Source organism: Cryptomeria japonica, chromosome 1 (genome assembly GCF_030272615.1).
Source record: "Cryptomeria japonica chromosome 1, Sugi_1.0, whole genome shotgun sequence".
Taxonomy (NCBI): Eukaryota; Viridiplantae; Streptophyta; class Pinopsida; order Cupressales; family Cupressaceae; genus Cryptomeria; species Cryptomeria japonica.
Window position 1 is genome coordinate 521,054,338 of NC_081405.1, and position 10,720 is coordinate 521,065,057.

General features: G+C 36.0%; 1 protein-coding gene across 1 annotated transcript; it reads left to right on the top strand.

Moving 5' to 3' along the window:
• The first annotated feature begins 2,548 nt into the window (after positions 1-2,548).
• Positions 2,549-4,378, top strand: LOC131059976 (mogroside IE synthase). Its single transcript, XM_057993048.2, is given in 3 exon segments — positions 2,549-3,165; positions 3,268-3,776; positions 3,778-4,378. Coding segments are annotated over 3 exon segments (1,176 nt in total). The 5' UTR covers positions 2,549-2,966; the 3' UTR covers positions 4,246-4,378.
• Positions 4,379-10,720: the final 6,342 nt, after the last annotated feature.

The window sequence follows — 10,720 nt, forward strand, 5'->3', positions numbered from 1 at the left end:
ACAAAATGAAGAAGGGGGAATATGGGGTTGTGGGGATGTAGGAGATTGAGAGATTTGTGAGATCAACGATGGAGGGCGGGGAAGAATTTGCAGAGGTGAGGAAGAATAGCTTGAGATGGAAGGAAGCGGCGAGGCGAGCTATTATAAAATTAAATTATTATCTTTTAATTAAAAGTTTAATGATTCAAGGTAATCAATATTGAGAAATTACAAAGCTAACTACCTATCTAGAAGGGATGATAAGAGACATGATATTTATATATTTATGATGGTGAGTTTTTTCAGTATATTTTAAGAATTAATATTTTGGATCAAGTTCATCATTACAGTAATATTTTGATGAATAAGTCTATTATTTTTTTAAAAATAAAAAAAAGGGACAAGTGATGGAAGGCACACACTCAAAGTCTAAGAGGGATGAAGTTCAAATCAAAAGGCTTGAAGTCTAACTAGGGTCAAAGACCAAACATTAGAAAATAATAAAGTTGTTAAATGACAAGGCAACACCATCATGAGGGGAATCATGATCATCTAGTTTATATTTATATATCGGTTTTTTTATAGGTAAGAATAATTTGGAAGACTAACTTATTAAATTAAAAATTGATAGATAAATGTAAACTAATATTAGCATTATGGGATGGTAATGATTGTCCCTTGCTAAAAGAATCGAGATGTTGAAAGTAGTAATATTGACATTTCTTATTTACCTAATGTCATGGTTAAAACTAGCCACAAAAACAAATATAGAAACATAATTAATGAGAACATTTCTAGGAAACTTAGATAACAATAAAGTACCTCTGATTAATTCATGTAATATGTGCTATAAAAGTCTCGCAAAAAGGTCATTTGAAATTGAATTTCAACAAGTCGTCTAGGGGCAATCCTGGACCGTCTAGTGTTAGTTTCATAATTAGAGACGAGAAAGGAAATTTTATCTGGGGACATTCGGTCGAACTCCTAGATGGCACCAATAATGATACTAAATACACAGCTCTTCTTAGGGGCCTAAAGCTATGCAGGGAGAAAAATCTTTAACAAGTTAAAATTGAAGGTGACTCCCTCAATGTGATTCAAGTAGTTATCATTGGAAAAGCTTGTATTGGAAATATACAATGTGGCTTAATGCAATCCAAGACATTTTGGGGGAAATGGATTATACAGTAAAACATATATTTCGTGAAGGGAACATAGAAGAATATTTTTTATCAAACTATGTCATCGATCACATCTGTGTCTCCATCATATCGGATGTCACATCTTCTTGGAGCGAACTTACCCTCTTTGTGGGTGTGTTGCCTCCAACCACCTCCACCATGGAATGAAGGACATAATGGGTAGGTTGGAGTAGTGACTTGGCAATAATTTAGAACACTTGGAGCTTAGATATGACCCCTTCAGGATTTGGACATATTTGTAATGATGGTCAAAGGGATAGTTTATGTCTATAAAATGCATAAACTCAAAATGAGAAGGCACAGATGGTTGAACCAATGGTAGGTTCTTCTATGTCGAGCAATAGGGAAGTGGAGTTTATTTACATTCTTGAATGTAAGTGTGAATGTTTGTAAATGGTAGAAGAGTGACTGAAGACAATTTTTGACTTCGATGGTGATGTGGAAAAATACACTATTCGAAGGATTATTAGGAGTAGAGTTCGGGAGGGATCCTATGTGCACAGTGTCCAACTTTTGGAGAGGTTCATATATAACATTGCCAGAATGATGGAAGACTATGAGATGACAGAGAAGGTTGTTTGGAGATTGGTTCCTCCCAACTTATGTGAGCCTCTTGTGGGAGCCCTAAGCAGACTAAAGAAGGAATCCTTCCAAGGAAAGGTGGTGGATGCGTTCAACATTGAAGAGGTCATCAAGGATGAGAATATGATAGACATTGTATTGGCAATGACGGACCGTTTGGGGAGAAATAACATGGAAACTTATGAATACAAGATGAGTGTAAATGGGAATTTGTTTCCCCTAGAGTGGATTAAGCGTTCTAAGGAGGTCATTGAGGCCATAAGAGTTTTGTTCTACACTCTTTGTTGATCTTATGTAATAATTTTTTGCTTTAATGGAAAGGGAGCTACCCCCTTAGGTACTGATTTTCCAAGAAAAACAAAGTGCTATAAAAGAGGTTAATGGAATTGGATAGAAAAAAACCAACCAAATCCCCTGCGAAATTAGTATTGACCAAAGAGAAAAAGAGAAAAAAGAGTCAAATTTAGATTTTAAAAATCAAGACAATGCAAACTATAGAATAAACATTATATTTTTGTTTTAGCTTGATATTCAAAACAAGATTAATTACATTTCACTGAAGTGAACATTAGTCTCTGCCTATACAGGCCGGGACTAATAAACAATCCTGCACTTCAATTCTTATATTAAGACAATTAATTTTAAAATAAATGAATGATATTAGATTTCTTCAAAACGAATGATAACGTCTCCCTGCGTCCACATAAAATAAACCATCTATACGCCAATCCATATATTAAGGACAATTGTGGATCGTATTCAATTTACATATTCAAACTGGTTTTTGTGCTTAGTCCATGAGCAGCTTGGAAATGGAGAATGAGATTGGAACCAAGAACTTTTCAGGACAATTGTGGATCGTATTCAATTTACATATTCAAACTGGTTTTTGTGCTTAGTCCATGAGCAGCTTGGAATGAGATTGGAACCAAGAACTTTTCAGGGCACGTGGTAGTTGTGCCCTATTCCACTCTCGGCCATACCAATCCCCTGCTTCAATTCGCCAAAAATCTTGCTTCCAAGGGCTGCCTCGTCTCCTTCGTAAGCCTCCACTACGATCATACCAGAATTGAAAGGGCCACACAATACCTCAATCGCCTCAACCTGGCCGTTCCGGGCCTTGTTCGGTTGGAGTGGATTCCCGATGAGATCCCTCCTGACGTGCCCATCGACCACCACATCAACGATGTCCTCTTCTATCACATGGACCACACCATGACAGGTCACGGGCTCGAATCCCTCCTCCTCAGTTTCAAGGCCTCCGCCAATCCTGTATCCTGTGTCGTCTACGATTCATTCCTTCCCTGGGTTCCCAAAATTGCACTCAAGCGCGGTGTTCCCCACGCCTTCTTCTGGACGCAGTCTGCCTCGGTTTTCTCTCTTTACCACCACTTCAAGACCGGTCAGAATCTCATTTCAACAAAGTTTCTCTTACCAGGTATTTCCGAATCACTTAATTAAATGTTATGAGATAATCGATTTCTTCTTGTTGGTGTGTTCACAGTTGAGAAATGGGACGGGGAGCGAAATCTGCCGGAGACCTTCGATTTTCCGTGTCTGGGCAAATTTAATATCACGGATTTACCTGCAATATTTCACCCTGTCCAAGATTGCAAGCGCAGGGGAGTGCCCGATTTCTTCGTAGACATGGACTCTATAACAAACGCTTCCTGGATGCTCATTAATTCCTTCGACGAGCTGGAACGAAGGGTGCTGGAGCACTTGAGCAGATTAGTGAGAGTGCCCATTTTAACAGTGGCTTCTTCCATACCCTCGGCTTTTCTGGGAGTCAATCCAGAGGATAGGCGGGTTGGAGCAGGCGCAGACCCTTGGGAAGGTCCGGAGTTCATAGGTAAATGGCTGGATAGCAAACCTCCGCTTTCGGTTGTTTATGTTTCCTTCGGGAGCATAATCTCAATTAGCCCTAATCAGATCTGCGAATCGGCAGAGGGGCTTGAGAGAAGCCAACAGAACTTCTTGTGGGTCATCAGGCCACCATGACCTCAATCCATTGTTGCCTCCAGGATTTCTGGAGAGAATCGAAGAAAGGGGTTTGGTGGTGGAGTGGTGTGTTCAGCTGGAAGTGCTGTCACATCCATCTGTGGGGGTGTTTGTGAGCCATTGCGGTTGGAATTCTACGCTGGATGCTCTCGGCTCGGGCGTTCCTACGCTCACTTAAGAGATTTGGACGGATCAGCCTAGTAACGCCAAATGCATGGCGGATGTTTGGAAAAGAGGGCGCAGAATGGTGAAGGGGGGAAATGGGGTTGTGGGGATGCAGGAGATTGAGAGATGTGTGAGATCAGCGATGGAGGGCGGGGAAAAATTTGCAGAGGTGAGGAAGAATAGCCTGAGATGGAAGGAAGCGGCGAGGCGAGCTATGATGCCTGGGGGCTCTTCTGATGCAAATCTTTCTCGCTTTGCTCGAGAGCTTGCGACACCTGCACCGAAAGCTATCATGGCTGCTCTCGGACCAATGTAAAGAAGAGGATGCAGCTATTCTGGCTCCAAAACGGTAGTATGGATGAATGGCTCCAAAACGGTAGTATGGATTTGTGTGTGGTGTGTATAACATGCATGAACATGTCAATAACATGATATAGGATTTGATTTTTTTATACTTGAAACTGAATATAATATTTCATTATATTGACATCCTTTTGATTTACTTAAATGCATCAGTATCTCTCCCATTACTAGAATTATGATAGAGATAACATTTCTTTCAATCACTTAGGGCATGTTCCCATGTAGCTGCTGCTGCTGAATATTTTTAGGGATTATTTGTGAAGCAGCTGACCCCATGAATAGTTATCTTTGCTGCTTATTTTTAAGCAAAACATCTTAAATTTGTATTAATAGCATTAATACTAATTTGTGCACTTAAAATTTGGAAAGAAAAAAGAAATAAAATCTTTAAAAAAAAGAGGGAAAGAAAATTGTGGAGCCATGTGACATTTTTGTTAATAACTGCCAGATAATTCTATATTATTATCACATAAATTACATAAAAAAATATTTCTTTTGTTTTACCTTTTTGTACTATGGTAAAATGGTTGTTATATTTGTAAATTTTCATACAATTTTTTAGAAAATCTTAGAGTGGCTAATAAAATCCTCTAAACAGAAAAATAAAAGTTTTCATATGCTAGAATGTTGTACAGATTGGAATATACAATAGACAAAAATTATCTCAACCACTATAATTTTTTAGATACATTCATAAAATAAACATTATCTCCAACAACTTGTCATAATGTTATTTAGAGAGGATGATTGCAACACTTTGGTATATAGCAACTTCCTTGTGATGTAGCAAATCCCAAAGTTTGAAAAACAAGCTTTCTTGTTTGACCCATAATCAAGCACCCTATCCATTATACATCCCTCATAGACAAAGATAAAAAATACCCCTTGATATGTATTTTTTTTTTATATATTTACAATTATTTTATTGATTTATTATAATTTCTCCTTATTTCTTAATTTAAGATATTCTATATCACTAAGTTTCCAATTGAAATAAACAATAGTTTAACCCAATCCACCCAAATGAAGAGACATTCTTTTAAAATAAACAATAAAATAAGAAACAATATATAAATATATCATAAAAATAGTTATTGTAGAAGGTGAAATTAAAAGAGGGAAGTTAGTTATGTCAGAATTTAGGAATGAAATGTAGCCCACCCTGCCCGACCCAAACTATGCCTACATTCTTTTGTCAAGAATTCGGTCTGCAAATTATCTATTCAAACCATTTGTATTGAAAATTGCTAAACAACCAAATCGAACCATTTATAATTTGCAAAGTGAGATGCATGAAAAGCAAAGAAAGATGTAAATCTACCTTGCAGCCAAAACTATGTTAGATTCTACCAACGAAATGAACCTTTTGTCCCTACAAGGTAGTTTGACATAAATCTAAATGCAGTTAAGAGAAATAAGAGAGGGGAGCGATAACAAAAGAATCTTCACCTCCAAGAGAGTTTCGAGTCTTCGACCCCCCGGACTGATGCTAGCTACTTCATATGGGGAAGTAAGAAGGCGATGGGAATATGGTACGACTAGCAGGAAATGATGCCCAGTCAATAGGCGTGATCTCCTTTGCAAAAGATTTGACCTCACAATGAATTCGACTCAGCAAAACATAAAAAGAAAAACTTCAAGGATAAATTCAATAGATTGAGAGAAGGTAGAGGGTTGATTTTATAATTATCTCTGGCTAAGTTCTAATCCAAAATTCATGGATCTCGACTGGAGAAACTTATGGTGATTGAAGAGATAAGTGAGGAAGACTGAATAGATTAGCTAGCTAAGAGAGTTGATCAAAAGTTAGACTCGATGGTGGGGATGGCCCTGCAATGCAATGACAATGTTGCAAGTGGTGTTGATACCACGTTCCAAGTTCGAGTCTGGGTATGTTTATATGCCTTGTCAAACCTGTTTCTTCGTCCGGCGTTTGTAGGTCAAAAATTAGTGGTCGACGAGGTGTACACCCTGATAGCTCGGTTCGTTTGGCACGCGATAGTGTTGACGCCAATGGTTTCATAGGTTGTGGTCGTTGATGGATGATGCCCCCCATTCATCGGTAGTCCGAGTTCACTTCCCATGCTTCACCGATTGACAACGCTCGGGCCCCACAGATGCACGAAGAGATAAAGGTGCAGGAGTTATAAGGTGAAAATGGAGAGATACGGGTGATCGAAGTGGTAAGGAGAGCGCGTGGAGTGATAAGGAACGAGAGATATAAGGTGAGTTGAGAGATAAGGAGACTCGCATGGAGTGATAAGGGTGATGATGCTTGGAGTGATAAGGATGAGTGGAAGTTAGGGGGTTGAGCTATAGCAACAAGAGACAAATCCACAAAGAGGTATTAATACTTCAGTTGTAATTTCGGGGAGGGGGTCCCCCATTATTGTGACCCGCATTGGTTCAAAGCTCCAATCAAAAGTGATTACCGAGCAAAAAAAAAAAAAGTTAGACTGGATGGTTTAGCTAGTTGAGAAAAGAAATTTGAGTATTGATAGGAAGATTCTAAAAGTTGATAAGAAGAAACAGTTAGTTCAACTCTGCTTCCCATAAAACTCACATGTTTAAAGTTATTAAAATTTTTTTTTATTTATTTATAATATTTTATTGAATATTAAATTTTAATATTTTATGCTTCATTTATATCATAATGTTATTTATTATCGACTTTATTATTTAATTAATTTGTTTAATTATTACGTGTGCATGTGTGTGAATGCACATGCCATATTCCCTAGGTTACTGTTGACACCTCCTCGGTTATTTGTCCGCCTACGACAGTCGATCCTGCATCCACCTCGCACTCAACAAAGTCGTTAGATTACATGATAAAATCTCCATAATAAGATAAACAATAAGTTAAAATTACCATCAATAATTTCAATTTCAATTATCATCACGTCACTAAGCATCAAGTATCAATAAAGGTCATTCATCATCAAAATAATATCATCAATAATATTAACAAACATAATAATTAATCATCATATTAGCAAAATGTCATCAAGCATAATAATGTCACCAAGCGTCATAATGTCAAAATAATATCATTAACCGCCATGTTGTCAGGTAACATCAATCTCTAACTTATCAACTTAGACTAAAAATTATTCATCTATATCGGGTCGTGACATGTATGCGTGTGTGTGTGTCAGATAGGAGTCAAGAGGGGGGAGATAGAATTTTTCTTTCATAGTTTCTGAATGGATATTTTATAGAAATCTAAATGCAACTTCGTGAATTATGAACTTCTATTGATGTAATAGCATCGGTCATATCCTTCTTGGCCAAAATAGACAACTAAATTGTCTAAGGTCGATATGTTGATGTAATAGCGTCGGTCATATCCTTCTTGGCCAATATAGACAACTAAATTGTCTAAGTGGCCTAACGGCCTTAGACAATTTAGTTGTATCGATTTGCTTATATTAATTACTATATCAATTATGTATATCACATATATCTTGCCACCTTTGAATAAGACGTGTTCATTATGACGTAACTAATACTTAACAAATAAATTTGTTGATTAGTATATAATCACTACTTGTGAAGAGGTATGTTGCAAAAGAAAAGCTGACTTTCTAGAGGAGTTGTGTTAATTGAAGGAACCTATGTTCGGTATATGTATGGGTCGCATTTCTCTCTCAAAGGTATTGATTCAATTCATTCAAGCATATTGTATATCATCTAGTAGATCGTGTTCTTTGTTCAGCAAATAATCTATTACCTTTAGCAATTCGAATCTTGCATACATCATACAAATTGTGTTCCTTCTTGTGTCATGATATATCAATCTTCAATAGATCTTATAGTCACACAACAATGGCATCATAGACAACGAGTGGATTGCACTCATAGTAGATCAAACTTATTCCTTACAAGTTGTAGATTAAACTGAGTTGATGCTAGCTTCAAGAAGTCAAGCAAATTCATTGTAAAGACAACTTAGATATAAATAAAATAATAAGGAACTTCTTTGATGAGTTTTTCACCTTCAAGAGGAAGGTTTTCCCAGGGTAATCTTTGTGCAATTGTGTGAATTAGTGTCTATTAGAACCTGATCACTAAACTTAACAACTTCAAGAGTCATAGTTGGTGAATTATGCTACTCTTCTTATGTTGACATGCCATGCACTTGGGTTATCTTTCTTTTATATGTCATATGGAAATTAAAATTTGCATGTGTTCATTGTTGTTGATATTTAGCTTTGAATAAATGAGGCAGTAATGTCTTATTCCTACAAATCTTAATATTTCTGGGTAGAATCTTTTTATTCCATTTGATTATGTTCTTGTCAAACTCCCTTTCTTTTCCCTTAGAGATTTCTCGTTAAAAGTTTTGCCTTCCCTGCTTTCTGGTAAAAAATGCACCCCCAAAAAAAAGAATCAGAGGAAAATTGCTAATTCAATAGCAATTTCTCCAAATATTAGTTTTCATTTGTCTCTCATTTTGGGCAATTATAAGTCATTCTTGAGTTATTTTAGAGAGACAAATCTATCAACCAACAGAACCAAGATAAAAACTATAACTAGAAGTCAATATTCTATCAACAATGCCACCTGCATAATTAGAATCTATATACCCTACTTGAGTAGGCTCTCCTCCATATTTGTATTCAATTCCAAGTTGATAAGCACCTCGAATGTATTTTAGTGATATTTTAGCTACCTTACAATGATCAATGCTTGGATTTTCCATGTACCTACATACAATGCCAACTACATATGAAATATCTAGTTTAGTTATAGTAAGATACAAGAGACCCCTAACAAGTTGTCTATAAATTTTCTATGCACCTTCGTTCCAGTCGAGTTAGCACTCAATTTTAATCCTACTTCACATGGTGTACTAGATGTCTTACAATCAATATTATTAAATTTTCTCAATAAATCAATAACATAGTAGGTTTGAGAAACCATGAACCTTCCTTCTTCTTTCTCGCATATTCAAAAAATAGTTCATCAACCCTAGATCAATTATTTCAAAAGGTTGTTTGAGTTGATCCTTGGTGGTTTCAATATATTGTGTGTGATCTTGTGTAATGATCATTTCACCATCCACATATAGTACAATACTAAAAAAAATTCCATCACAGTTATTTACATACACATTTGGACTAAGTTTACTCCTTTTATATCTTGCTTCTGGGTAAGTGCACAAAGATGGTGGTCAAAAAGGGGGGTATAAGTGGACACTTTTTTTCTGAAATCAGGTGAACTTGAACATAGAGGCAAAATTTGAAAGTCATCCACTCAAGATATGAAGATGATCAAACAACAAATATTGTAGTACTCTGAATCTAGTTTCCAAACTACTAAACTTTTTCAAAATTGGATAAGATTAAGGGGGTCAAATCCTTCGCGCACGAAAAACTGACCCTATTTTTTTCTGAAAAAACATAACATAGTGTATGACGTGCGCATCAAAAAAGTCATAGTTAGATTTAGTATTTTGACAAATCCTTTGGCAGAAAGATAGCTAAGAGTGAGCACTAGAAGATGTGTATTTTTTTGTAATTTTTTGTTGAGTATTTTTTTTTTTATGATTTTTCCAATCGAGCACATCCTGAAAATTCAATACCTATTCACGCGCAAAGCATAAGTTGCACTAAACAAATCGAAAATACAAATTTTTTAAAAAAATTTTGTAAAGAATCAAGTGCACTACAATAATATATAAAGTTTTTTAAATTTGGATACGTATATCAAAAGTTATTCAAAAAATGGTGCACCTATGTCTATGAGAACTATGGAGACACTAGTAAAAGAAATTCAATAATAATATGTTATTGTTGTTCAAAATGAAAAAAAATTATATTGTTAGAAAGCTCAGCAGATGGGTGAAAATATGGTGGCAATTTTAGAGATACCCACTTTATGAAGTGTAAACCTAATGATGACAAAGTCGATAAACCAAGTTGATAAAATAAAACACGTCAAAAATGAGAGAAATGGAGGGAAATCAAACTTCCAATCCGTAGCTTTGTCATCCAGGCCTATTTCCAAGCCTAAAAAGTCAAAAGCGTGTACAAGGTATTTATAGTGTAAGAAGCACGTATGCGCGTGTTTTCCCATTAAATAGCACATTCACGCTATCTTTACTATAAACAGCACGTACGCGCTATTGTATAATATTATATTATATGTATAATATGTGTATATTCATATAATATATGTAATATATAATATGTGTATAATATGACATTGTATATATAATATGTTTATATACATATAATATATTAAACATATATACACATGTAAGTGTATCGTCTCTCCCTCTCAAACGCATACAAAGTCGGTCTCTCTCTCTCTCTCTCTCTCCATACCCCTATCCCTCTTTCTCTTCTCTCTCCCTCCATACCCCACTGCAATTGGTGGTCTGCACTTCTATAGAAGTAAGTGAATTTATTTCTTATCTACAA